The sequence below is a fragment of the Chamaea fasciata genome, unplaced genomic scaffold (genome assembly GCF_029207755.1).
Source record: "Chamaea fasciata isolate MVZ Bird 193981 ecotype frontalis unplaced genomic scaffold, bChaFas1.0.hap1 SCAF_4, whole genome shotgun sequence".
Lineage (NCBI taxonomy): Eukaryota > Metazoa > Chordata > Aves > Passeriformes > Sylviidae > Chamaea > Chamaea fasciata.
The window spans coordinates 76,465,312-76,493,154 of record NW_027094089.1 but is presented as its reverse complement, the minus strand read 5'-3'; the positions used below and the strand labels follow the sequence as shown (position 1 = coordinate 76,493,154).

Below are 27,843 nucleotides of genomic sequence, written 5' to 3'. Positions count from 1 at the left end.
AGGAGATGTTCCCACTAACGAAGTGTTCCAGGTCGGATCCTGCTCAGAATTAGATTAATTAATGAGCCTTGTGTTAACAAGGATTGTGTGGTCTGTGGACAGTGAAGTCAGAGGAGCTTTTTTAAGAACTCTGTTGTGTGAAGGTTCTGGGGGCACAGAGCAAGAGCTTTCACAGTTGCACTTTTTACTAAAGCCCTGTTTGCTTTGGGCTGAGATGGCTTGGACTAAGAACAATGTTTTGTTAAAACACTGACTGAAATTCTGTAGTTACAGAGAGGGGAGGTCTTCCCTTTTCCATGCAGGAGAGGGTAAGCACACAGTCCTCAGGGGAGTCTGTGCTCCAGCTTTTTGGTGAGAGCTCCAGCTCTTTTAGTGAGAGAAGGGCAGGAATGACACCCACAGTCCTGGAGTGCCTTGGCAAACACCTTTCCTGCTTTCACACTTTATTTCCTTACCTAACTCTAATCAGGAGGCTCACCAGTAAAGAAACCTTAAACACCTGCCCTCCATGTGCCCCTGCCCCTGCACAGGGGCCAGGGGGACCAGCAGATAAATTTCCTTTGCTAAAATTGAAGACTGAAATTGGTTAGAGAGATGTGAATTTCCATACCCAAGTTCCTTTCCTTCTCCACTTTCCTTCCCCACAGGTGGTGTTTTTACTGTTTCTTCTCTGATTTTCTCATTCTGTATTTCCCCCAGGCTTCCCCTGCACACTCAACTCTCACCTCACTGTATCTCTGCAGGACATGAGGGCAACCACAAGCAAAGGAAAACACACGTTTCGCAGCACATTATGGAATTGGATGTGTTTGCCAGGTGGCAGAAACCTCCTGTTCTTCTGTCTTCCACGCTCACCTTCCCAACCTGTCAGCTCACTCACAGGGACTTTCAAAAAGCAGCTGAAAAGATTCACAATGCATGTTTGGGATGCAGAGTCCGGGACTGCTGGGTACCTGTGCAGAGAGTGCCACCGTCACCCGCAGCCTTGGTGGGCAAAAGAGGCACCAGACTCTGAGGAACTGGGCAGAATGCCTGGGGGAACATTAATGAGAGCAAACTATCTCATCTAGGACCAAACTGTGAGCAACATCCATCATAAAAAAAAAAAAAAAAAAAAAAAAAAAAGAAAAAGAAATGAAAAAACACCACAAAACCAAACCAAAACAAAAACCCCTATTTCTTTTTATTGGCAGCAGATGTTCATTTTTAAGGGGAAACAAATCCAGCTCCAATCCCAGAGCTGTGCTGGAGGCAAAAAAACACTGTCTTTGGGGACAACCTGATGCCAGTAATTATTATCCTTCAAAAATACATTATTATCCCAAACGAAATTTTCCTGCCCTGAGCCCTGGTGGTAAATGAGGTTTTTGAGCCTGGCCACCCTGTTTTTTTGTGATAATTAATGGGAGCTGATAGCCTGGGTACTGGACTGGTTTGCCTTCCAATGCAGCAGCATTAGGGATGAAATTTTAGCGAAAGAATTAGGTTTTTTTATAACCCATTAAATACCTCTTTACACTTCCCCTCATTCTCCTCTGAGCTGGTTTGAAGGAATTACGAGATTACAAATCAATACCCCAATCAAGTACAATAGCAACAGAGCCAATGTTCATAATTTCTTACCTCTACAGTTAATATTAACATGTCAGAGCAAGGAGCACGCAATGCCCCAGGCCTGTGCCCTGGCCACCTCCAAAGTCAGACATGACCCCAGGCTGGGGCTCCCATCCTGCTCTGCCCCAAGAATATCTCCACCAAGAGCAGGTGGGCTGTGAGCTGCTCTGCTCCACACCACAGCCTCATCCTGGTCCTGTCCTGAGGGGCTTCCCAAAGCATGTACCCCACACCCTCTGCCCTGGGCATCAAGAGGTTTGTGCTCCTGCCCTGCAGCACCTGTGCCATCGAAAGGCATTGGAAATGGCAGCTTGGCCATTGTGTGGACACAAACAGAACAATCCAGACAGGAATGAAATGGGGGAAAGGCTTCTGTCCCCACTTTGTTCAGGAGGGGGAGCAGAGAATGTGTTAGCAATGTTCAACACTGCAGATAGGAAAACAGAACACTTGTCCTACCTTCACCCACAATCCCCTCTTCCTTCACAGGGACCAGAAGAAAAAAAGGCAAAACGAACAATTTGACAACTTGGCTTCACAAAGAATCTGAGAATTAATCAAGTGGTGAACATGTTCCCATTTATAGCTAAGATGCCTGAATATATTGCTAAATATTCATGGTCTTAATTAGCTCGGTTAATCATAACAGTTCCCCTGGAGAATGAATATCCCTGCATCCTGCCCTGCAAGCTGTGCAAGACTGAAAAATACTTATATTCTCCTGAATGGAACGCAAAGTAAGGCAAGTTAGTGCAATTCTGTTAAGCAGAACAGAGGGTGTGTCAAATTAAGAATGGGGGGAAATTTACAACCTGCCATAGAAACATGAACAGAAAGAGGAAAGGGACATTGCATTAAGGGCTTTATTTGGAGTGCAGCTCTTGCCATCTCCATGAGGGAACAGTCAGCATCAGTCACTGTTCATCAGCACAAGCAACTGGTATGTTTAATTCCAGAACAGGGTGAGAAATGGAGACAAACAGTTAAATATCTGATCTGTGAAGAGGAGCTCAGGAATGACAACATACTGTGAAAGAAAAACTATAATGGTAAAAACTAAAACTTGATTATTTTTCAGCCTTTAGGAGAGATTTGGTTTATTAACCTGAATGTTAAAGATCCGAGCAGTGTATCACAGTTCAGAAGCAAATTAAACTGTCCAAAACAGCCCAGAGCCACCCAGCCTACTGCAACTCCCCAGTGATGGAACTGTGGTAAATCCATCATGAAAGTGATCCAGGCACTTCTTGTATTCTGAATCCTGCCATGTTTGGTATGTATCACCAGTAAAAGGTCAAAATAAGCTGTGGAAGGAGAAGGAAGCTGCAAAAGGTTAAGGCCATTGATTAATTGATCACTTAATTCCTGTGGAAAACTGTCTGAGCCAGGATGTGGCTGCAAAAAAACATTGTCTGTTCCAAAAATAGGAACAAAATCTGCTGCTCTGAAACTTGCTGCCATCATTTTTGTTAGGTATCATAAATTATCTCCTAACAGTACCCACAGCCTGGGTACCCCAGAATCACACTGACTGTGGTGTTCAGCTTGGCTCCAAGTGTGGGTTTGAAATGGAAATGACTTCTGCAGTGCTGTAGGAACAGCAAGAAATGGTCAAAATGTGACTTTGAAAATCCCTTTTGCTGCTATCAGCTACAAAAACCAACTGCAGAGTGGAAATCCAGGAGACCACAAAGGTCCCACAGCCTGCAGGACACAGGATCAGATACAGATGTATGTGATGAAAGCATGTGGGAATGATATAGAGGATATAAAACTTTATGCTCTGAAGCCCCATTAATTGTAGTGTAATAAGCAGGAATTCAATTAATGGGGACACTCCCTGTACTTGCCCCTTACAGCGTCCCATAAAGCAATTGGATTTGTCTCCAGCAGATGCATTAGATGGTCCATTCATCTGATTTTATAAAGCAATTACTCTGTTCTCATCTGCCAAGGAGACTTTTATGGGCCTGTCATAGAGAAGTCTCTTCAAGTGACAAACTATTGTGTTGTACAATCAGACCTGATTCCTGCAGAGCTCAGCCTGTGGCTTTTTGCGGGAGCTTATTACTAATTTCTCCTCTCATGTCTGGTCAAGAGACAGCTGCTCTCCACTTCTACAGTTTGGCACTACTGAACTGGGCAGCATCAGCCAGTATGGGCTGCTGGGGTGGGGGGGTGAAACACCAATCAAGGACCAAGTGCATTAATTCAGCCCTTATTTCCAGGGCAAATAACAAAATACCAGGGATGGGGAGCAGGGCAAGAGGTGCTTTTGATTTGCTGCCTGTGGAGTCTCCGTGTGACCTCCCGAGGGAAGGTTGGCTCCAGCACACCCCCAGGAACAGTACCCACACCCCTGCCTGCTCTGGCTGGTCCCTCACGGCTCTCCCAGCACTGCTCAGAGTTTGGTACCTGCTGCTGCCCTGCTGCCCCGTCCCATCAGGGACCTCAAAGAACATTAGTCCTGCTCCAGTGCAGACACCCAACATTGGCAGCACATCTGGGCAAAAAGACATCTCCATCAGCACAGACTGGGAAAAGTCAAGCACTGGTAGTACCCTGGTATCTCCTCAGGGGAGCAGTTTAGGAACAGACCCTGGATCTGGGGTGGGGATCACCGCTGAGCACTGGTGGGACAGGGGAGTTTGTGAAATGCCATTAGTGTTCAAAGCAAGCGCTGACTGCACCCCGTGCCTGGTGCTAAACCTGCCCTCACTTGCCGGTATTCCTGCCTGGGCTCCATCCAAAGTTTGGGAGATCAGAAGCGTTCCTTTGCCCACCGCAGTGCAGGAGTGGTGGCGGGAGGAGGCAGCGGGGGAGAGCAGGCAGAGTCTGTGGGGACAGGTGGGGTCTTTGGGGGGCGGGTGGTCTCTGTGGGGGCAGGTGAGTTCTTTGGGGGGCAGGCAGGTTGTCTCCACGGTCAGTGAGACAGCAGAGCAATGTGCCCCTGCTCAAGGGAGAGACTTTTCTTCTGCCTGGGGCACAGGGCGGCTGCACATCATCTCCCACGCGGGAATTCAGGGTGTGCCTTTCACATCCAGTCTCCCAGGTGAAGGCCAGGCTCCTTCCTCCCTCTTCCTCCCCTGCTCTGTGAGTGGCCTAAGATGCCAAGTTACTTCTCAGTGCAAGATGATGTTTTGACACTGGCCCACCTACACCCCCACTTCCAGGGCTTAAGCTGTATTTAACTGAGGACATTCCCCTTTATTCCTGCAGCGTGCTTTGGCAGCCCCTCCACACTGTTTTCCACTTGAAGAGCTAAGTGATGATAATTGTATTCTGTTTCTCCTTCCTGAGCTAATTTTCTGACTCATTGTGGGGGTTTTTCTGCTAGCTTTTTGTTAATCTAGTTGGCATGTTGTGGTTTCTTTGTTCATTATGTGGTGGGGCTATATAAGAAGGTTTGTCTCTAGAATTCAGGTATCCCCTGCACTGTGTTCCCTGTTATCGTCTTCATCAGCAACTCTGCTGAAGGCACTCTGCTGCATTTGGCATGAGCTAACCTTAATAAATTCGGGCTGTTAATCACTCAGACATGTCTCGCTGGATCTTTGCACACTGATTTCTGTGTGCTCAAATAGTTTCCCGGGAGGAGACTTGTGGTGACTCAGTGTTTCAATAATCTGCCCTCCAAACTCCCCCTCGGAGTTCTGCCTCACGGGGGTCTTTTCCTGCCGAGGGGGCTGAGCTGCAGCCCCCCGAGGGCACCGGGTGAGGGTTCGGTCCGCAGATAAGAAAAGGGAGGGGTCTCCTCATGGCAGAGGTTTCCCGGCGGATTCTCCCACCCCACACTCCTGTCCCGTCCCAAACTGTGCTGCTGCTGCCCCGCACCAGCACTGTCTGGCCGGGAGCGGGAGCACAGCCTTGCTCCCTCTCTGGAAGCTCCTCCCTTGGATCCCGGCGCCGCTTAGGAAGCCAGTTCCACAGGTGGGCGGCGGGACTGGAGACAGATTAAGGAATGTTTATAAGGAATGTTTAAGCATCCATTTACGTGCTGAGTTGACTCAGAACCAGTAGAAGCCGCCTTTCATAGATTCCCTTTTCCAGAGTCTGGCTTGAAGTCCAGCAGAGATGCAGCCTTCTGTACCCCAGGCACTGTCCATGCCCTGGTCAAGCAATGCTCAGATCATACTTTTTTTTTTTAATATATATTGTGCATTCTATGTTTGCCAGAGAGCTGCTGGGAGTCAGGGCATCCTCAAGTGATACAGGAGCCTTGAGGCACTGGGTGAAGCATGTGAGGCTCTGAATCTCATTCAGGCATTGATAATTATCAGTCCAGATAGCTGAGCCATTACAGAGATTCGATACAGTCAGTTCTTACATCCTGGCCATTTAGGGGAGAAAAATTCAGCAATGAGGAGATGCTGCGATTGACAGATCCAAGGAAAACCAGCCAGGTTATTTCTGACAGCAAGAGATCGCTAACAACAGATTAGCAGAAGATCAAGGGAGTGTGGAGGGACCCCTTCTTTGGAGTAAGGGTTTGGATTCCTCCAGAAAAAGGTTATTCAGCCATTTAAAGAAAGGAAGGAAAACAAAGCTAAGAAATATTAAAGGCAACACATGGCAGTATGAGCGCTGCTCACCAAAAGCTAGTGAGGAGCGAGGAACAGGAAAAAAAAAAAACAAATTATAACTTCTCTTAATAATTAAATGAGGGAATGCTAATTAATTAGAGATGATTTTAACATTTTAAGAAACAATTAGGTTTTTTGACTGAAAACAAACCCTCCTGTACAATGAGGGAGGACAGCGCTTGCACCCAGCACAGACAGCTTTGAATTCCCATCTTCAATAATTGTGAGCTCCAAGCAAAGTGGCTCAGGGACCAAGTATTCACCCATTCCTGCTGCCACTCCTCATGTTCTGCTGTTTTCTTCTGGTGCAGGCATTGCAGTACACACCCAAGGTGCCCAACTGGAGTCAAATGGCCTGAAGCAAGGACCCCCCTCCTCCCTGTCCTTTTCTTTCTCGCTGCACAAATGGAAAAAAAAAAATATCAGTCCTCAGTTTCCTTTCTTTGGCCTGGTTTATCCTCCCCTGGGAAGATGGTGGGAGTATGTCCTTATTCCCTCAAGCCACCCAGGCCCCCCACTGCCTCTCTGGGCAGAAGATCTGTCTGGGCTATCACCAGGGCAGACCAGAAGCCCCCCAGCAGACATGGCTGCCCTTGGGCTACTGAAATCCATCACCTGGTTTGCACCAACTAGACAGCCCCAGAGTCCTTGGTTGCTCTTCACAGGACATTCCTTCCAGCCCTTTCTTGCCCTCCTGTTGTTTAAATGAGACTTTTACAGCAACTAGTAACAATGCAGAATGATTCCATTCTTCAGTGAGTGAATGCTACAGCCCTGATGAAATATTTTGTGGCCTTTTGTAAAGTGCCAGTGTAGCTCTGTCTTCTGAATTAATATATTTATAATAAAAAGAACTTCTCAGTGGACTACATTTATCTGTCCTCATGCCATCTGAGCCTACAGCCTTGGCTCCTGGGGTGCATCCCTGCTCCCCTTGTCTGGGGCTGGCTTCCAGCTGCTGTGGGTGGGACAGAGACAGGGCAGGAGGAGCAGCAGAATCTGAGAGCAAAATTGCTGTTAACAATCCTTACCTCTGCTAGAGGCTTTGCTATACACTAACTGGTGAGACTCCCTGTGAATGGAGCTCATCTGCATGTCCAGGTCCTTCCTTCAAACACTTGCCATCACAGATTTGTTTCTGCTGCTGTTCAGAACCCCACATAATGGCACGTTTCACAGGCCAGTGACAGAAACCTGGGTCCACTCCTTCTGATAGCAATAAATGGGAAAACCTGAAAGCAGATCACCATGTCTGTGAAGCTCCATGTCCCCTGTAGCTATTCCTGCCCCCTGGGCTAGCTGCAGCATGGCTTTTACTGGTAGAGTGCTGGAGAGGCTATGTGCCCACCAGGCCAAGCAGAGGAAGGGCTACAGCAAGACAAGCCAAAAGTCAGCAGTAAAACAGCAGAGCAGCAATGCTGACTCCTGAGGAGAGACTGGGAGATGCCCTTTGATGCCTCCCACAACCAGGTAACTCCCCTTATCCCCATGGTTCACAGGTCCGTGTTGGCCATTGGGAGGTTCCCAGGGGAGCAGCTGGCCTGGGAGGCAGGTCCCTTCCTGCACCTGGCCTGCTCCAACCATGCCTCACGGCAGGACATGGTCCTGGGTGGCAGTGCCTGGTCCTGAGCCTGTGGCACCTTGTGGCAGATGCAGAGCAGGGACCGGAGCCCTGCACGGAAGCTCTCATTCAGCCAGCAGTAGATGAAGGGGTTGTAGCAGGTGCTGCTCATGGCGAACCAGTGCAGGGCGAAATAGAGCGAGTTTTTTGTCTTGATACCCAGACTGGAGATGAGCACCACGTAGCAGTTCAGGGGGAACCAGCAGACTGCAAAGACCACCACCACCAGCATCAGCATCTTGATGCTCTTTTTCTTGTTCCTGTGGTGGGTGATGTACTGCTGCATGGTGACATCCCCGATGGCATTGCGGAGCCACAGCTTCTTGGCCAGACGCAGGTAGGTGACAGTGATGATCAGCAGAGGCAGGAGGTAAAGAAGGAGAAAGGTAGACAGGTCCAGATACTTCCAGACCAACTCTGCGGGCTCAGGGAAATCAGGGAGGCACAGACTCCGGACAGTGGCTTCCCTTGAAAACAGGAAATACAGAGAAGGCACACGGCCATTCCTGTCCCATGGGTGCTGCTGGCTCGGCAAACCACGGTGGGGGTCTCACACTGCCCACAACCACCTGCTCAGAGGTGTAGTGCAGACAGAGGGAGGACACAGAACCACAGCTCTGGCATGTCTCTCTCAGGCTGGACCTGCAGCCTGCACCCTCCACAGGAACACCCACCCTGCTGTGTCCCCCAGCAGCCAGGAACCCTTGCCCTGCCAATAATCCCTAGCACAGGATCCCTCAGCCAGAGCCACTGCAGAGCTTTAAGCCAAAGCTGTTCTGGAGGGGAGGGAAGGGCTGGAGACTGTGAGAAAGCCTCACAGGCATGACCAATCCCCCTTCCCTTCCCTTCCCTTCCCTTCCCTTCCCTTCCCTTCCCTTCCCTTCCCTTCCCTTCCCTTCCCTTCCCTTCCCTTCCCTTCCCTTCCCTTCCCTTCCCTTCCCTTCCCTTCCCTTCCCTTCCCTTCCCTTCCCACAACGTTCCTGCTATGTCTTAAAACTGTTGTGATGATTAGTCACTTGACTCCAGTTGAACCACTGACAACTAACTAACAAAAGAGTTGAGTGTAACCATACACAACAGCTCATTTTAACAACTCCTTACACCTGTTCCATCCCATCCAGCCCCAGGATCCAGGTGTGTTCCCACTTCCTGGCCAGCAGTGGCTCCCATTCCATCACCCTGCACTGCACAATGTGTCCCCTCTCTACCCTGCAGCTGGTGACCGGATGTGATGACATTTATTTCCAGAGGATGTTTTCTCCTTTTCTTTCCCCTTTCTTTTTCTTATTCCATTTTACTCTTCTCTCTTCATGCCTTGTCCTTGGTTCTCCTCTATTCAGCACAGATTTTAGCCCTCATCAAGCTGTACTATTCATTGCAGTATTGATTAATATCTTTAATATCCTGTTTTCAACTGCTGGGGCTGCCTTTTGTGCCACAAATTGGAGATTGCTGAGAACAGGCAGCTGGGGCAGGGGATGAGGTCAGAGGAGGGACAATGGGCCCACCGAGTACAGAGGACCCAGAGTGCCACTCAACAGGGGAACTGACGCAGAAGGGAAATCATCTTTTTTGAACTGCAGTCTTGACGTTTCCTCCCCTGGATCTGGGGTACCCTACCACTGGCACAGGGGACCTGCCAAAGGGGATCTGCCAGGACACTGTTTTGGTGAATTCTGATATGATCAGGGACTCAGATGGCAGCCGTGTACTGCAGCCAGAGATAGCTGTTGGTGGAGCCCCTGTTTCCTATCCCAGAACCCTAACCACTCCCTGGTAGGAATCTCAGGAGCCCTGGCTCTGCAGGAGCTATTACAAGCAATATTACAACTGCGATTTTTTTTTCAATGGAAAGCAGGGACAGGAATAGCATGTCCTGGAAGTCCTTATATCGCTGAGCTGCCTCGTGCCAGCACAGGGCTCAGTTTCCTCTGGCCATGCCAAAGGATGAGCAGAGACAGGTGCCCCGAAACAGATCGTAGCGTTCGTTCATTCATGAGCAATTTGTTCCCTAATCCCCAAGCACAGCTGCAGAGCAATGCAAGCACGGAGTAACCCTGCCCTGTGTTTACAGTCTGGACAGTTGGAGGTATGATATCCCCTGGCTATCTCAGGCACATCAGGCACAAGCACAGGCAGGGGAGGGCTGCAAAGCCCCCACCACACTTCCAACTGGTGCAGCCCCTTGTACACCAGAAGCAGTGACAGACTATGCAAGAACTCACGCTCTCCTGCCTCGTAAAGGAGGGTCCTGGCTGGGCTGCAGGAAATTAGATTTGTCCTTTATACAGAAGGTCAACGTCTACAATAGAAATCTCATTCCTGCTGCCTGTCAGTGTCTCCTTGCCCCACTCCCTGGGATGCTGATCTCAGCCTGAAAACACAGGTCATGGTAAGATTATCCCCTTGGCCTCGAGGCTGGCATTCCTGCGAAGGGCAGCACCAGCAGCGTGACACCCGCCACAAAAATCCCACTTGGGTACTGTTACGAACTGTTTTCTAGACAGGAGAGGTCACAGCAATGCCACAGGCTGGTGGGGACAGGAGGGACAGAACAGGTTGGGTACCACAGAGGAAAGGACCACAAAGGCAAAGCAATCCCAAAGTTTGGGTTCTGTTTTTCTCAGTGGCAGAGCGTGACAGCAGAGACAAATGCTATTGCTGGGCCTTTTGGGTGGAGATAAGCTTCTGCTTTTAATTTTTTTCTTTTTCTTTCCCTCTACATCAGAAGCTTCTCTTATTTCTTTTATTTCATCTGTCTCATGTGGATGTGCAATTCCACTTAATTTGCTGTCGTTGTGTTCAGCCAGGCAAAGAGTTCCCTTTCCCGAGGAGAGGCACCATGGCACACCAGGACAGCTCCGGTTCCTGCCAAAGCACTGGCCCCTCACTGGGTCCCTCTAATTTCACACTGGTCCCCCACAGTCCTGCTTCATGAAGAAGGGAGTGGGGGCTTCTCTTTGTTTTTTGTTGTTAGTGTGATATCGGGCAGAGGAACCTCACGCTTCAGGGAAAGTTGGTCCTGCTTCGTAAATCCACATGGGTAAAAGACAGGGAAGTCACAACCTGAGACTCAACGTATGAAATGCTGGGGAAGAGGAATCAGTAGCCCTGCTGTCAAACCAGGGCGGTCCCCTGCTCCTGTTCCCCGCAGAGCCTTGCTGATGTCAGCACAGGTATTCCCAACAGGAAGTTTATTTTCTTCCTTTTTGAAACTGCAGTTTGCCTCTCCCTCTCCTCCCTGCCTGAGAGAGTAGGATGGGCTTGGTCTTGCTGGGTCTGAGGAGCTGAGCAAGTGTTGGGGGTTTGTTCCTTTTATTATCTAAAGAATTTTTGCCCATAAGTTGCTAGGAGTTTAAGTACTGGGTACTTAAGGGTGCTTGATCAAAACAAAGAGGTGGCCGAAAGTCAGGAGGGGGAGATAAGGACAGGGCTGGGGACAGCTTTGCTCTCTCTGGCTCTCAGCATCGCATCGGAGAGGACAGGGGGGCGGGGGGGGGCTGCTGCTTGCTGCAGTAGGAGTTTACTATCCCCACAGGCTCCAGCCCTGAGAAAATCTACCACCATCTGATTATGTGCCCCGGAGCGCTGAGCTTGCCTCCTCCTGCCCTGCTGGGCCGGCCCGGTCCCGCCTCCCCCGTTTCTTCGGCACTGCTGTGAGGCTTTGACATCCCTGACGCTCCAGCTACCACCGCGGAGCTTCTGATCATCCACCAGCCCGAGATTTTCCAGCTTTGCAGCCTGCTGCTCTCAGAGTCCCAAGAGATTGGGCTGTCCTGGGCTTGGTGAAACAAAGCCCCTCGAGGTTCCTGGTTCTGTTATTATTATTGCTGTTGTTGTTGTTGTGTGCCTGGTTATACATACCAGTAAAGAACTGTTATTCCCATCCCCATACCTCTGCCTGAAAGCCCTTTTAATTTTCTAAATTCGAAGGGAGGCCCTGCCCCTCCTTGGCAGATACCTGTCTTTCAAACCAAGACAGCAGGCAAAAGAAGAGGAAAGTCCCTCAGGAGAAAATTACCTTCTTGGGACAGAGCCTCTCCTGGCAAGGCCATGGCACTGAAGGAGGCGTGTGTTGCCAACAGCTGCTGTGCCCCAGGCAGGCTGTGCGTGGAACTGCCCCAGCATGTGGCTGGGAGTGGGACCCAGACCCTCATCTGGGCATGCAGGGGGTGGTGAGAGCAAACGCTGGACTACAGGCCAGGCAGCTCTTCCACAGCCCCAGCCTCTGCTGTGGGAAGTGAGATGTCACCCATACACCCACTCCCTCTCATCCCACATCGTCCATCCCTGTGCCTGGGACACTCCAGTGCCCTCTCTGCTGAGCGAGTGGCACTGCACAGGGGCTGCCGGACCTCCACACACTCACTGGGAAGGGGAGATCACTCACCTGTAGTTATACCGGAAGAGCTTTTGATAAATGGCATGGGGCAGGGAGAAACAGGTTGCCATCAGCCAGATAATAGAGATGCTCAAAGCTCCCTTTGTCAGGGACATCCTCTGCTTCAGCGGGTTCAGGATGACCTGGAACAGAGACTCCGTCGTCACTCTCCTCCCAGGGGAAGCAAAGGCCCTCACAGCCCATAGGGGGAGTGGGCGGTTTGTGACATAACCTTACACAGCTAATGATAGGAAAATGACAGCCATGGTTAGGAAAATGTCCTGTTCATTAGAGTGACCTGTAAAATGGTAAACATTGAACTTCTCAGTCTGCTCAGAAGAGCTTTCAAACTTTATCCTCAATCTTGTTATGTGAGAACCATTTTCCTTAAGCTGAGGGTTTCACTAGGTCAAAAAAGAGGAAGATATCTATCCAAATGTCTTCACTCAAGGGTATTTTTTTTATTCTATATAAACTGTATAAGAAATGTCTCTTATTCCATCTGGGCATGTGAAGTTGAGCTTTTCTCCCCTCTGCTGAGGCAGAAATTCATCTTTCATGAAATTTTCTTTGTTAGATGTTTGAGCTGACAAAATCTGTTAGTCTGGAACTTACTATTTGACAATAGCACAGGAAAGGGGAGTGATAGCTAGGGACAAGCACATGGCCAGGGCTGTCCTTGCTGCCCTGCACTAGTCACACGGCCAGCATTTGTCACGGCCACAGACAGACACGGGTCTCTCACAGCTCAAGTCTCTTCCCAGAGCCTTGGAAGGAAGAGGGGGTGGGCAGTGTCACCTGGTGCCTGTCGAGAGCGATGGCCGTCAGGGTCAGTGTGGAGACGTGGAGGGAGCAGTACTGCACAAAGCGGCTGATGTGGCACATGGCCTTTCCAAAAACCCATGTGCTGTTCACAAACCGGACCTGTTGGGAAACAACAGCTCATCAGCCAGAAGATGCGGTGAAAACAAATCCACGGGGATTTGTTTTGTTTTCCAACAAGTCCCTTGGCTGGAACCAGAGCTGGCTCAAGGTTCTGGCTGGTTGGGCAGCTTCACCTGAAACTTAAAGATCAGCTATCCTGGTCTCTGAAACACCTTTATAGAAGAGTTTATAGGGTCAAACCCCACTGATTATGAAGTGGGGTTGCCACAGCCCTCCTGGCCTGTTCTACAGACATTGCTTGTGAACAGTGGTAAAAACCTTTTATTACACTAACAACTATATTTGGAAAGAGTGGACCAACATTTGATATCAACCCCACTGTCAGATTTGGAAAGCTTTCAATGAGGCCTTTATCCAACTGGCATCTCTGAAAAGCTTGGCTACTTTCTTCACTCACACAGTATCACTGGCATTCAGACTGTTCTGACCCACTAAGGGACTCTTTAGTGCTCTCCTGCATGAACATTAAAAACACAGGAATTTGTTCTCATTCCAAGAAGATCTTGCTGGAGTTTGGTAGCACACATTGTGGTAGACCTTGGAGTTTCTAGGAGTTACAGGGCCTAACAGAGCAACAGAGAGCCCACAAGTTGCTGAACAGTGCTTTAGTTGCCTGGCAGAGTTATCAGCTAGACTTGGTGGTGTTGGGTTCCCACCTCAGCCCTAGGAGAGAAGGCATGGAAAGCCTGTGACCACCAGGCAGAGTTCTGGTTGGTGGGAGACTCCTGTCCTGGTTGAAGGGACAGCAAGACCAGCTACTTACCAGGGTGAAAGGTGTGTTGAGCAGTGTGATCATGATGTCTGACACTGCCAGGTTGACAATGAAGAGGCTGGTGGCTGAATGCATCCTCTTGTTCTTCAGCACCACATGGCACACCAGCATGTTCCCAAAGAGAGACATGACGATAATGACTGAGTAGGCCACGATTAGGAGCGCTTTCACTGTTGGTTTCTGGGATTCTGGCTCATATTTAGCCAGCTCAGCAAATTTCTCCCACTCAACAATGCGGCTCTCTGTCCAGTTGAAGATGGTCCTGTTGGTTGAGTGGTAGACGGACATGAGTTTGGCCAGGGAAGAGTAATGGCCAAACTCCTCAAGAAACCCCTGTGACCTGTATGACTCAAGCAGTGAATGAGGCATGGTAGGACAGCCCCAGTCTTCCCTGTTGGGGAGCAGTTCCAGTGGTGTGTCAGAAAGGGGCTGGTTTGGAACCACACACTCTCATATAGCAAGAAGAGCAAGAACTTCACAGGTGAGCTCTGGGCTCGAGCAGGCTGCCTGACCATCCTGTGCTGCTGTCGCAGGCATTTCTTCCAAATGCAGAAACGTTCACCTTCCACTCTAAACAAATCCAAAGATGTCTTTCCAGCAACGATCCGAATACTGAATAGAAACCAACACTTCAGTTCCTGGATCAGACAGATATGTATGTGACAGTGCATACATTACAGCATGATTACACCCCAGTTCCCTGCACACCCCGATCACAAGGAGAAACCAAACTCTCCACCCTTACCCCCCTTCCCTAACCTTACCCTTGCCCCCTGTCACTTACCTCGCACTGCCCGGCCGCTTTGGTCCCCGACGGCGCCTGGCCCCAAGGGGCAGCAGCGGCTCCTCCAGCTCCCGCGCTGGACACCCCGCCCGGCACACACGCCACTCACAGCGCACCCCGCACCGCACACTGCCCGCTCCGCGCCGCGCCGCGCCGCACACTCTGCACTCGCCGCCGCACGCTGCACACCCTCCGCACCGCACCCCTGCACCGCACACACCCCTCAGCCGCCGCGCACCTTGCACACGCCTCTCACCGCGCACTCTCCGCTCTGCACCCCGCACACCTCGCACCCCTCTCACCGCGCACCCCCGGCCCGCCGCACGTGTTGCCGCCGGGGGCAGAGTCGGGGCGGGGCTGCTCCATTCATAAAACGGCGCGGGCGGGGCCCCGCCGGCCCGGGAGTCGCTCCCGGGGGTTAATTCGTGCCACGGGTCCTTAGGCGCACACGCACCCGCCGGTGCCGAGGCTGCTCCCACTGTACCCACAGGGGCTGCTGCGGACTCGGGTTGAGAGGCGCTGCGGGGCCGGGGCGGAGAGCAGCGCCCACCACAGTGGGGAGCGGGCACGGAGCATCGGTGCTTGCGGGGTCCTCGGCAGTGCCTTAACGGGAAAAGGGGAAAATCATCCTCACAAAACCTCTCCCGGCCCGAATCTTTGCGGTGAGGCTCCTGGTGGAGTTTCAGCTCTTGTTTTTTGATGTCTTTTTCTCACGGCTGTGTCCCTCTTTACAGACGCTGACACAGAAGAGAGTGTAGGATTCAAAGACTTTAGGCAACATATTTTTAAACTAGATATTATCATCTTTCTCATTTTGCATTCCATATGTGTCACTTATTTAATATATAAATATATACAAAGGTGGGGTTTTTCCCTGTCCAGTTCCAGTCTCCCTTCCCTGTCCATGGCTCTGCTCTCCCTGTCCATGTCCATGCTGTGGCCAGGCCATGCAAGGACTAAGGCAGGGTAGTAGCTACAGGATGGGGAACACATGGGAGGGACATGGGACATAGGGAATGTGCCTCTCACCAGACTCCAAATCCTGCTTCTGAGTAAAAGGGTCCCATGCTGAGATGTGGAGCCAAGAATTCACTTACATTGGATGGGGTTTAACAGCCCCATCCCGTCCAATAAACAGCTACGGCTGTCCTGTGTGTTCCAATGATACCAACACTTCTATTTTCCAAGTTATCTAATTTTTCCTAATTCCAAATAATAATACATTTTAAAATGTTGTTCACAAGCACTCTGGTGTTTGTCCTGGTCCCTGGCATTTGTAAGCTCCATCAGGCATACAAACCATGATGACAGGTTAAACATTAGATTTTTCCTAGTTTGGGGGCTTTTTGCCATAGAGCAAATTGGGCATCACAGTTTGCACTGTGTCAGCCACAGAGTCTTTGAGAGATTAATGAAGATCTTCCTGGCAAAGAGTAGAAAAAGAGTCCAGATGAAACCAGGAATTCCTTCTGCAGGAGGAAAGATTTGTGTATTTGGTGTGTATTTCCAAGGAACTGGTTCTTTGCTCAGAATTTTTTATTTAAGGATTCACAGGTCAAAGAGATGCAGCGGTTCTTGACTGTGGCAAAACTCCAGTTGCTTTCAGCAAAAGCAGAACGAGCTTTGCATTTGCTCTCTGGAGTTTCTTGCCTGAGGGCTACAGGAAAGACAAACTGGATGTTTATTACCAATATAGCAAGAGGATCTGGGAGGCTTCTGCTATTTTTTAGTCCCCCTGAAGCCATTCTCACTGTGACTGTGAGATTCTTGTGCATCCAAAGAGCTGTTTCATTATCCTCCCATGCTGTTCTTGCTGGCATACATCATCACTGGCTTCAGAGCTGCAAGCTCAGAAGAGGAGAGCTATGAGTTTACTCTAATCATATTTCCAGCAAAATCCCAGGCATGTTAGCTTTCTCCAGGTGCAAATTATCGAACTATGGGTATGTGCTCAAAAGTTCTGAAACACACAGGCCTTCACTGGCTAAGGAGTTATGACTTGATCCCTTACCCAGCAATAATCCCAACCAGCTTCTCCTGCTCTTGGACCCCTAATGGAGCTGTTGGTCCCATGTGTTCCCTGTCATTAGACAAGTCTCTGATTGATGCTTGTCTGTTTTTTATCTGTCAAAAAACACTTCAGGAGCAGAAATGGTTGTGCTGTGGAATAAAATTGTTAGTTTTCTCCCTGTTCTTCTTTAGCAAAATTCCAGTTACCTGCCTGTCTCTGAGGAGACTCTGCATGCTGGAGATATTAAAGGTAATCTGTGTCTTTTCTTCTTGTGTCTTACTCTTAAATGTCAGAAGGTTCTTTTGTTTCCTGGAAGACTGACTTTCGTATGGACAGAAGAATTAACAAGAGTGCAGATACACAGGTACCAGAGGCTTTGGAATTGAGGAGCTGCAGAACTTGTCCTTTTGCTCTCAGACACTGGTGTCTGTTAGGCACAGAAAGTATAGCTGAGACTCTGAAATAGTCATTACCAAGTTTTACACTGCATGTGCTACTAATGTGCACAGCCCAGACATGTTACAACCCAGCTTAGGTTTGCCTGGGGTGGCAGCAGGGTGAGAGCTTTGGCACCAGGCACTTCCACCTGAGCCTGGCTCTCTGAGTTCTTCTGGAGCCTCCCTCCCACCCGAGGTTTCAGGAGCCCCACAGAATCTTTCAGGCTCCTCTCACCTGATATGCGCACACCAGATTTCTAAACAATGGACCTTGCATGTCTAAAACAAACTATAACCAAATTTTAAATTCATCTTTCAACTTAAATCAAATTAAACTTAATGGGGCAGGAATCGGCAAGTGCAAATAGTTGTCCATGATAAACAAAGCCCAATTTCCCCAGGGTCAGAGTATGATCTGGCATTAGTTGCCACTGACATGGGAACAGTGCTTCCATGTGCATTATGTCAGGCCAGAGCCTGCTGTTAGCATATGCTCTGACTGGCTCTGAGATTCAGCACAGACAAGTGGGTGGTGGGGGACATGGAATAAAATGGGCTTCAGAAGGAGCAATAAGAAAAGAGCAACAATACCATTGCAATTGCAATTGCAATTGATGTCTTGTGAACAGTTACAATTCAGGCTTTATTATTCAAAATACAAATGGCAAGTACATGAAACTACTAATAATGCAACTTCAGGGTAGTTGGAAAATAAAAGCTCTATAATGGATTTGATAGTCCTTGAGGTTCAGCTTCAAGGTTTGGGTGACAGAACAAAGAGAACTACCATTAGATCTGTCTATTACAATCTACCATTTTAACTGTGCCCCCTCCCTGCTCTGATGGGCTCTGTCTAGGGACCCACTGGGGCTAGATCTTCAGACTTCTTCTTTTTCTTTTTCCTCCTTGGAAAAAAGTCATACAGAATGATTGACAGCACACCCAGTTCCTCCTGCCTGAGTGCTGGCCCCTTGATCTTCAATGGGATGTGAAACCCTAGCAATTAACAGTTTCAGCCAGCTCCTACCTGTGCTGTTCTACCAGCCCTGAGTGCTCCAATCTGGCCATGGCTCGGGCCATCAAAATCTGCCCTTCAGTTTGGTGCAGACCACCCATGTGGGAATTCAACCCATCAATGTGCATTGTCCTTTGCTGCAGTGAACTCTCAGCTTTAGAAGCCTCTGATCCTTGAACAGCCCTCACATGTGGGGTTTTTTTAGGAGGTTCTTCTCCCCCCTCTGTGTGGTAGTCAAGACAGAAAAACAAACAAACAAAACCCAAAAGAATCTTGTGTTCTTTAACAGAAAACTCTTTGCTAATGAAAGGGTCTTGACAAAGAGTGGAAGGGGTAAGTCACTTTCTGTGTGTGGTGTACATGGGGCTGTTATCGGGGATATTAATTCCCTCATCCCTGAATGCAGCTCACTTTGTGGGGGCACCAGCCAGAGCTTCTTTGAGTCCTCCTTCACAGGTACAGGAACAGTGAGCAGGGACTTCCCCACATCCAGGTGGGACCACGTGCCACCCACACTCAAACCCCCACTGCACTGAGCTCACAAGGAGCCTTCTCACCTTTGATGAGAAGTTCAAAACTCTTACACCTCTCACAGTGCCTGAACTCAGCCCTTCTGCAAGTGCGTCACTGGTTTGAGGCCAGACAGCTGCAGGTATGTAAGCAGGACTTTGTCAGAGGAGCTTCCTTTTGGAGGTGTCTGTAGTGGAGGCCAGCAGCTGACAGACACTGCACAGACCCCATCACACGAGAGGTGGGTATGTTTGACAAGGTGAGGGTGAGGAAGACTCAGGCAGCACTCTCCCCTGTGCTGTACATTCCCTGGCTTTTAAGAAATGCTGTCCTGGAGCAGCTCATTATCTCTGTTCCCTTCCAAGGCCCAATTAATTTAAGACATGACAGTTTGCTGGGATGATTCACACACCAAAGGAAGAGTCAAAATACATTTACTTCAAAACTCTGTCCTTTGTGCAGCTCTGACCTAAGGAAGAGATGTGACAAAGCCTGAAGTTGCCTCAGATATTAAGGGACTGTTGTGCAGAAGCTGATGGCAGCTGTAGCATCCTGTTGAGTTCTATCTGGGGAAACGTCACCCACCAGGGCCCCGATTCAGGGACCTCACTGTGTGGCAAAATCTATGTGTATCTGTTGAGGGATGTGTCAGCTCAGAAAGCCCTTTAGCTCTGGTGAAAGCTCACTCCCTCAAGCTGGAAGGATCCCTCATGGATCCTGGGAAGGATCCCCCAGGATCTACATGTTTGCCCAGTTTCTGGCTTTGGGAGGAATGGTTCAGCCACCAGCAGCATTGGTGACAGGTACCTTCCTGTGTCACCCCTGACAGTGACCCTGGCCATGGGTGCCCGAGCCAGGGGTGCAGATCTGCCACACAGCCCAGGGCAGCCAGGATTGGGAGCAGCTTGGCCAGAGGACAGAGGGTGCTAAGACTCTGCCAGATTCCTGATCAGCAGAACAACCACAGGCACCAGTGGCTGCTTGTGAGGGGCACTGGGGGCAGGAGCCTCTGCAAAGCTGAGCTGCAGCAGGTGCTGCAAGGTCCCAGCAGTGTGCCACATTACTCTGGGTTTGCAAACGCATGGAAGCAAGAGCACAAACAGCCATGAAAGGAGGGGCAGTTCTGACAGACACTTGTGCTGAAGCATTTAAAACTTAATTTTCAGCTCATTCAGTCAAAAGAGGTTATGAAATTACAGCAATAATATCTCAAGAGCATAATCCAAATGACACTTTTCTGGGAGGTCTAAAGAGCATGAAAGTACTGATTATTGTGCTTTTAAATTATAAGTTAAACTACTTTACCACCAAGGGAAAAAAAAATGGCCATTTCTTTCTGAAAGGGGCTCCAGAGGCAATCCTGGTTATTTTACATCCAAATTCCCTTCCAAACAGCCTGAAAAAAAGGATTAATACACATCACAGTGGAGAAATGTGATTTACTGGAGCATGCAGACACATGCATATCAGAGAAATTCCCTTGCTGGAAGGAGGCACCATGGAAAAACAGGACCTCTCCACACAACCCCTTTGGATCCCTAGGAGGATTTCCACTGGTTTCCCCTACAGAAGCTCTTGAAGAGACTGATCTGGGTGGGATGGTGGGACAGGGCAGCCTTGAGGATGCACAGACCTGGCAGAGAGTGGCCGGCTGCCCCTCTGCCTGCAAGGGACACACAGATGGCCACGGGACAACTTCAGGAAACTGAAACAAAGAGGAATGACTGACAGGTTTAGAATTAAAGGGCCATTTCTCACTGCTGTGCAAAACTGGAGAGTGCTAGGATTGCTCAGGCACATCCCTGTGCAGCCCCACGCTGCCCCTCTGCCCCTGGATCAGCCAGGCAGCAGTGGGGTGACTCACCAAGATCTAGCACTGGAGAAAATTGCAGCCTCAAAAACTCAGTGTCAAGAGCTAAACAAGAGCACTGACAAGTGAGCTCTGGCCCTAGGATCAAGCAGCACAAAGATTTCCAGGGCCACTTGGAGACTTAGATTTCTGTAACAGCTGTGGACAAGGCAGTAATTTTCCATTTCTTTACTTACTGGTGCAGAATTCTAAACAACCCAGGCAAGAAATCAACATACAAACAACCCAGCCAGCATACGACTGCAGAACACTGCTAGCCAGCATTCTCTGCTCCCAGATGCAATTATCCGCCAAAACACGTTACCTGTGCCAGCTTTGGCTGGTTTCTCTGCAGAATTTTGAACAATATAAATGGAAATAGGCCCACAGGGTGAAGTCAAGGCCCATCAATGTGCATTTCACTGCTGGGTAAAGTCGGGGCAGGCTTTTTCCTCTTCACAATAGTAATACACTATTTCTATAAAAAACTTTTGTACTTAAATCCTCTGGAACTGTGATTGCAGAACAAGTTCAGGAATCAGCAAAACCAGAAAGGACATACCTGAAGGTATGTGTCTTCCTCTTGCCAGTTTCCTTGGTCTCCAGCCACCAGCATCACTTGGCCCTTGGCCACTGGAACCTCTCCTGAAGCAGAGACCAGGCAAGCACGGGTGGGCTTCTGCAGAGGGCCAGCCCAGCTCAAAGGAAAAACATGCCATTTTATTAAACCAGAAGATTAAGTTTTCACAAAAACAAACCACAAACAGACAAACACAAAACAACTAACCTACTATTAGAGAGCTCAGCTAATAAGGCCTCTCAGGCTGTCTCACTGGCAGCAAGGTCACATCTCAGCCCCTCAGCTGGTGCTGGGCAGGAGCTGCTGGCTGCAGCCCAGTCACTGCCTTTTGGGTTTGGGCTCTGCAGGGGCTGGGCCCCTCTCCAGCCATGGTGGGAACTATTCTGCTTGCCAAAATGAAGTTTGGCTATATTTTGAAATTCCTGGGTTTCTCCTGGATTCAGGGAGCTCTGCTAAGGGTTCAGTACCTGTCAGAGCAAAGGAGGGGTTGTTCCTCTGCTCCAGAGCTAAGGTAACTCAGGTACCAGGAGAGGTTTCAGGAATGTTGATTTCTTGCTTCTGCTCTGCTTTCTTGCTCCAGGGACTGATCTAAATCACAGTCTTGTGGGGTTCCTCCCTTTCCAGGTGTAAGAGGAAAAATTACGAAACCTCTTCTTGCTTTTGAGACATTTAGCAAGGATAGGAGGCACAAAACCCTTGGGGCTGCTGCTGGGGCAGGGACCACTGGGCCAGGGCTGGAAGGAGCAGGGATGGGGAGAGAATGCTGGCAGGGTCTGCCCATGCTTTCTGCCTGCCCTCCCCAGCACCTGCATAGTGCCCAGCACATCTTTGAAACTCTGAAACCCTGAAACCCTGAAACCCTGACCATGAGGCTGCAGAGCTTTTGGTAGCACAAAGAGACCCACATGTGGAGGGGGCTCCTGCCTGGGAAAGATATGGAGACCAAGGGAAATGCTGCTGCTGCTGCTGCTGAGACTTTTCCCAAGGGGAAACACAGAGAAAGATTTCAAAGCCTTTGGTGGGTTCAAGGCCATCCCTCTTGGCACTGGGACGACAGGCAAGCCTGCCCGGATCTTCCCTGGAAACCCATTTCTTCTGTCCACAATGCTTAATTACACTGAGTGATGGATTAATTTCTGTATTTGGGGCTTATCCAATCTGGGACTCAGGTCCTCTCCTTTTTTCTTCCATTTTTTTTCTGTCCTTGTGGATAATTCATTCAGGAAACTTCACCTCAAAGAAGCCCCTCCTGTTAGATTTTTCCCAACTGAGGCCCTTGAGGCCATGAGCATCAGGTGGATGTATCTGTCAAACATTTTTTCTATTTTCTTGAGACTTTAGAATGCCTGGGATTTAAATCCACTAATATTCTGTGTTTTCTGTTTCCTTGATTAGCCTGGCAAGCACAGAAGCGAAACCTTTCTCAGAGGCACATGAATGGCTGTAAAGAAGGAGAACCAGGAGCCTCTCTTTGTTCACTTAAGAATTAGTGAACAAAAAATTGAAAAGAAACTGAAGAGACAGGCATTTCCTTTTTGTACAGAGAATTCAATGCCAAGTGCTGGGCTCAAAGATGCATTTTCCATTTTCTATTCAGCTCATTTGTGCTAAACAACAGGGGTATAATCTAAGTGAAACAAGTGAGTGCAGGTCAGTGGCCCTGATGTGACTTGCTGGGATGGAGAGACGGCTGGCTCAGACCAGCCTAAACTGATTTGTGGACCTGAACCCTAAAATACTCCTGTGAAGGAAAGCCTCTTGTCAGCACTGAAGACCTCATTTAAGAGCAGAGGTATACCACTGGTCTTGGACTGTCTCCTTATTTTGGCAGTCTATGTCCACCTGTTCTGATTCAGGAGAAAATCCTGAAATCCTTGGGAAGAGGGAAAGTACAGAACTCAGTGTTGCAGTTGCGTGGCAGCTGTGAACAACGAGCTGATACAATTCTGGTTTGCTTGCAGCTCAGGTGATAATAAAATGACAGATTCCCCATGGACCAGAAGCTCATTGATGTGCTAAAGCCCAGTGTGGCTTTGGAGACAGCTACACCCCTACATCTCCTGACCACCAGCCTGTGTTTGGTACTCCAGTCAATCTGCACTGACAGGGAGCACTGGAAGGCCCGAGTGCCTTTGTTGCTGTGACAAGGAGAGACCTTCAGCAGTGAGGTTCTTTGCCAGGCTGCTCAGTGAACAATCTTCTCTCTTCCTTCCTTAATATGTGACTGGATTCAAACACACCAACAGCTTACAGAAAGGCTTAAAATGGAAGACTTTGCTATGTGTATGTGTGGGGAAATAGGAACAGCAAAATAATAGTACCCTGTAACATAAGCCATGCCCTAGGTCCAGAGCCTTCCAACTGTAGGTGTTGCCAGGAGCAGGGGCAGCTCAGGCTCCTGCAGCACAGCAGACAGGTGCTACAGGTTCAAAGCATCCTCTCCCAGCTCAGGATTGTTCCAGACTCTCCTGCAATTGCAGTCATGGGCAGCTGCCTCAGCAGAGCCCTCACTAAGGCGCAGAGCCAGAGCAGCACTAACCGATATGACCAGAGTGAAGATCTCTTGAGCAACATGAACCTTGACTGATCACATGTCTGTTTGATGTCAGTCTGCTTTTACAGCTCTCCTTCAGGACTTCTGTTTCTTCTTCAGGACCGAATAATTCTTATTCAATGAGCACTTCATCAATATGCAGCTACATTCTGAAGATGAGCTGCCAGGACATGACAGACACTTTCTGCTGAATGATATTCAAATTTTTTGCACAGGCATTTTGATTCAAATTAATCTAATTCTCTAATATAAGCTTTGAATCAACCTGCAGCTCTCATACTTTAAACACCAGAGTGGTCTGGAGATAAACAATGAATATTCAGAACTCCAAATCTAGATAAAACAATGGGGTTTTCTCCACATTTGCTCATAACTCCTTTCTAGGGGTCAGTGCATTAAAGGAAAAGATATGAAGTGTAATTGTCCTCCTAGTGCCTCCCTCTGTGATGCCCATCCCCTGCTGGGGCTGCCGGGGGGGTCACCAGTCAAGTGGGTTCATGTTCTCCAGTAATATGATGGCTTTCAGCAATCTGCTCCCTCTCTCAAAAGCTGCCCATTATACCAGGAGAGCACAACAGAGGCTTTGATGCTGTTATCTGCCTTTGCTCCCCTGTTTATCAAACACTTTGAAATATGTGACACTCCTTCTGCAGGCACTCCAAACCATCCAAGCACTCCCTTTCCACAGGGCTCAGCAATTAGCACTAAGCTCTGGCAATAACAACACGAGAGGAACCAGAAGACAAGGTTGGGAATGTTCCTTTAGAGTTGCTGCAAGAAAACTCTTCCAGGATACTCAGACAGTTTACCCCTGGGTAAGGAAAGAGATTTCCTAGAACCTCTTTAGATAGCTTGTAGGATTTGCTTCATTAAGATGCCAGGAAAACAGTTATCTCCGCTCCTATGCCCTTTTGCACTGGGTTTCTTCCCCAGCCAGGAACGACAGAGAAAACGTTCCTTGAGAGATTTATAAAGATGCACAACTTTGCAAGGATGGCCAAAGGGGACAGCTCCTGGTGCCGACCTCCTGCTGGACACAAGGAGGGAGGAGGCACCTCTGTATGCCTGTGCTGCTCCTTCCATCCCTTCCACCCAGTCCAGCCTCATTCTCTCTGTGATCTTTAACATCTTCAGGCCTCCATTTGTTTTTCCATATCTAAGCACATGTTTGGCTTAATGCTCCCTTAGCATTAAAAACTGCACAGACAGGGATGACCATGATATCAGAAACAAAAAGTGAAGGTAATTGCAACTGAGCTAATCCTTCACCTGGAAGGTGAAGGTGCTGTTCAAAGTGCGGAAGAACTGGGGGGGCAAACCTTGAGTTTCTGAATTTTCAGGAGTTCTGAGCCAGCATTACCAAGCATCACAAAATAGTGTCTTTCCTGCATAGCAGATATTTTGGACTGTGAGAGGCAAAAAGGGGCAGAATAATTTGGTCCCATTGAACCCTCACAAACTGCAGTGGCACTCAGGGAAGCAAGATCTGTCAAACAGCCTGACCAGCAACAGAGGAAAGAGAGAAGGATTCCCTAGAGAGAGAAATCACTTCACGACTCTGAAAAGCAGACAAGAATAGGCAATTACACGGCTATGGCAGCAAATTAGGCTTTTAGGTGCAAAGTGAAGCCTAAACTTCTCCTAAAATCCTTAAGTACTTCAAGATCTGGAAACTGGAACTTCAGCCACATCTCTGAGGAGCAGAGCCCCTGCCCAGTGGGGGTATGAAGCTGGAGGAGGCCAGAAACACAGAGCAGACACAACCAGACCCCACTGTGCTTCCCCCCGCAGCTCCCCACAGCCCAGAGGAAACAGTTCTGGATGTAGACCCACCCAGACCCCTCCACTCACTGAGCCAGGACCTTCCCAAACCCCCTGGGTCTTCAAAAACCTCCTGGCCTTCAGTGGGTGCCAAAACCATCACTCCAAGGGCAATTCTGCAGATTTATTAAATACCCAACTGTTCATTCATGCACAAACCCCAGCACAGCCAATGCAGCCAAGAGCACATACATATTCACTGCCCCCCGGATATCCTTTTTCAGTGGTATAAATAAGACCCACTGAGCTCCAGGCTTCTTCATTTTTGCACCTCCTGAAGCTGGAGCTTACTGAAGATGGGGATGAGTCTCTAATCTACACCATACCATGCAGCACAAACCCTCTCACAGATTCTAAAGCTGTGAAGAATCATCTGACCCTCAGAAAATGCTGTACAATCTGTCCTATCCTGATTTTCTTGCTCCTCCAGCAAATCACTTTGCAATTTCCTGCCGTACAGTGCTAAAATAGAAGGGAAATTGTTTCCTTATGAATCAGCACAACCAGCATTTTTTGCTTGTTTTATCTGGCCGGGTAATTTTTTCTTAAGAGAGAGAAAATAGTGCCCCTGATCCTGTGAAACACCCTTGGTCAAACACCCATATATCCAAGGGAAAGTGAGTGACTCTGGACTTGGGAGCCAAAAATTGAAAGGAAATATTTTTTCATCTGCCACTGAGGGGCCCTGTGGGCTCTGCTGGAGTGCACAGGCAGCATCTCCCTGGTTCCAGGGGAGCGAAGCAGAGAGCATCACTGGGGCAGCACTGTGCTAGTTTGCCACACATGCTGCTCTGCATGCTCCCACTCTGGGAAGGGGGCCAGTGGGAGACACAGTCAGGACAGCCCAAGAGTTCATGTACTGCAGACAGACCAGTACTGCTCTGCTGCCTGTGTTTGGGAAGTTTGGAGTTGCTGTGGAGACACAGAACAGGATGTGACATGACAAGTCCTCTGCCTACGACCCCAAGAAAGACTTATTTTTATTAACAAGGAATGCATGCAGACAAATATTTCTCTGCTGCTGGCAGCCGTCTGTGTGGTTTGGCAAGAGCCACATCCCAGGGAGTGGGAGGGCAGGGGGTGGACAGACCTCGCCTGGTCACGGCTTCACCCCTGATACAGGGCACAGACGCTCTTGCTCACTGTGCCGGCTGGAGGTTGGTGGAGCTGCCTTGGGAGGGAGCCCCAAGAGAAGACTCCTTTGTGGGGTTGGGTGCTCTCCTGGTGTCAGTACCAGGTTCTCCCCCTACAGCAGCTTCCACAAGAGAGTCTTCAGACAGAGTGTGATGAAGGATCCCACAGACTCCTCCTCAGGACAAAGCTTTTCCTCTCGCCCTCTGCACAGCAGCTCAGTGTTACAAAGCCCCTGACATGGAGCGTCCTCAGCCCTGACAAGGGTCCACCTGCATGTGTCCCTGCAGAGCCAGGTTTGGAGTTCTGTGGCCAGTCTCACAATGGGCACTTTGTCTCTGAAACTGAGTCTCTTGCAGTTGCAGCAATCCACAAAGAATTGTGAGTTCCATATGAGTGATTGATAATTCCTCTTTCTGAGGAAACACGATTTTAAATGAGCTTAAAGGGCTTTTAAAACATTGACCAAGAAGCTGCAATTCATTACTGGAAGCTGGAATTAATTACTGGAATTAATTAATCATATTAACCAGAGAATGCACATTCTTTGCAGGGAGTGATCAGGAGTGCTGACAGGTAAAACAGTTAAGCTAAAGAGCATGGAATTACCCTTTTCTTCAGAAATACCAGAGACAGAGAAGGAGAAACAGATTCATCTGAAGCTCTTCATCCCCTTTAGTTTTCTGTCCCCCCTCCAGCTCCAGGACATCCCCAGTTTCTTCCCTCTCTCCAAAGCTGGCCAGGCTTAACTATTCTGTCACCCTCACCTGGATCCCTGGGATCCCATCCAAATGAGCTCAGGCTCTCCGTGGTGCTATTTGAAAGGTCAGGATCTGACTCATGACTCCAGTATGGTGATATTTTTGGCTCTGCTTTAATCATTTTCTCCTGTATGTCTCATGCACTGCCTTGCCAGAACCCCTTGTCCTCCCAATTATGGTGAAAATAGATAATTAGTAATAGCCTAATTCAGGAACTACTTGGAATTATGGACGAACAGACTCTAGTCCAACAATATGAATTCTTCATTTATCTTTTCCACTTCAGTGCTGGCACAGGGATAAATGCTGGACTAGGCTTTCCAAGGGAGACATTTGTTGGCTGCTGGGAATGTTTATGTTAGAATCCTGACGTGTAATGATAACATGCTGGTGCAAAAAGGGAGACAAAGCCGGTCACTAGGATCCCTGTTGTTCCCTTGGGATCTCCTCACAACTCCCAGTGACAGAACTCTT

The 27,843-nt window shown here is 49.0% G+C and overlaps 1 protein-coding gene across 1 annotated transcript; it reads right to left on the bottom strand.

Annotated features, from left to right (window-relative positions):
* Window positions 1-4,349: 4,349 nt before the first annotated feature.
* On the bottom strand, window positions 4,350-14,285 carry LOC136288990 (G-protein coupled receptor 83-like). Its single transcript, XM_066182455.1, has 4 exons — window positions 13,908-14,285; window positions 12,998-13,123; window positions 12,209-12,342; window positions 4,350-8,285 (listed from the first exon to the last, which is right to left on the bottom strand). The coding sequence occupies exons 1-4, from the start codon at window positions 14,283-14,285 to the stop codon at window positions 7,691-7,693; spliced, it is 1,233 nt and encodes a 410-aa protein (XP_066038552.1). The 3' UTR covers window positions 4,350-7,690.
* Between the last annotated feature and the right edge of the window lie 13,558 nt (window positions 14,286-27,843).

What these genes read in the sequence shown, in the direction of transcription:
- LOC136288990 (XM_066182455.1), bottom strand. Translation starts at nt 14,285, where the DNA reads ATGCCTCATTCACTGCTTGAGTCATACAGGTCACAGGGGTTTCTTGAG. An exon ending in TCAACACACCTTTCACCCTG is followed by an intron (nt 13,124 to 13,907) that starts GTAAGTAGCTGG and finishes GTTTCCCAACAG; the next exon opens with GTCCGGTTTGTGAACAGCAC. An exon ending in CTCTTCCGGTATAACTACAG is followed by an intron (nt 8,286 to 12,208) that starts GTGAGTGATCTC and finishes CCTGTTTTCAAG; the next exon opens with GGAAGCCACTGTCCGGAGTC.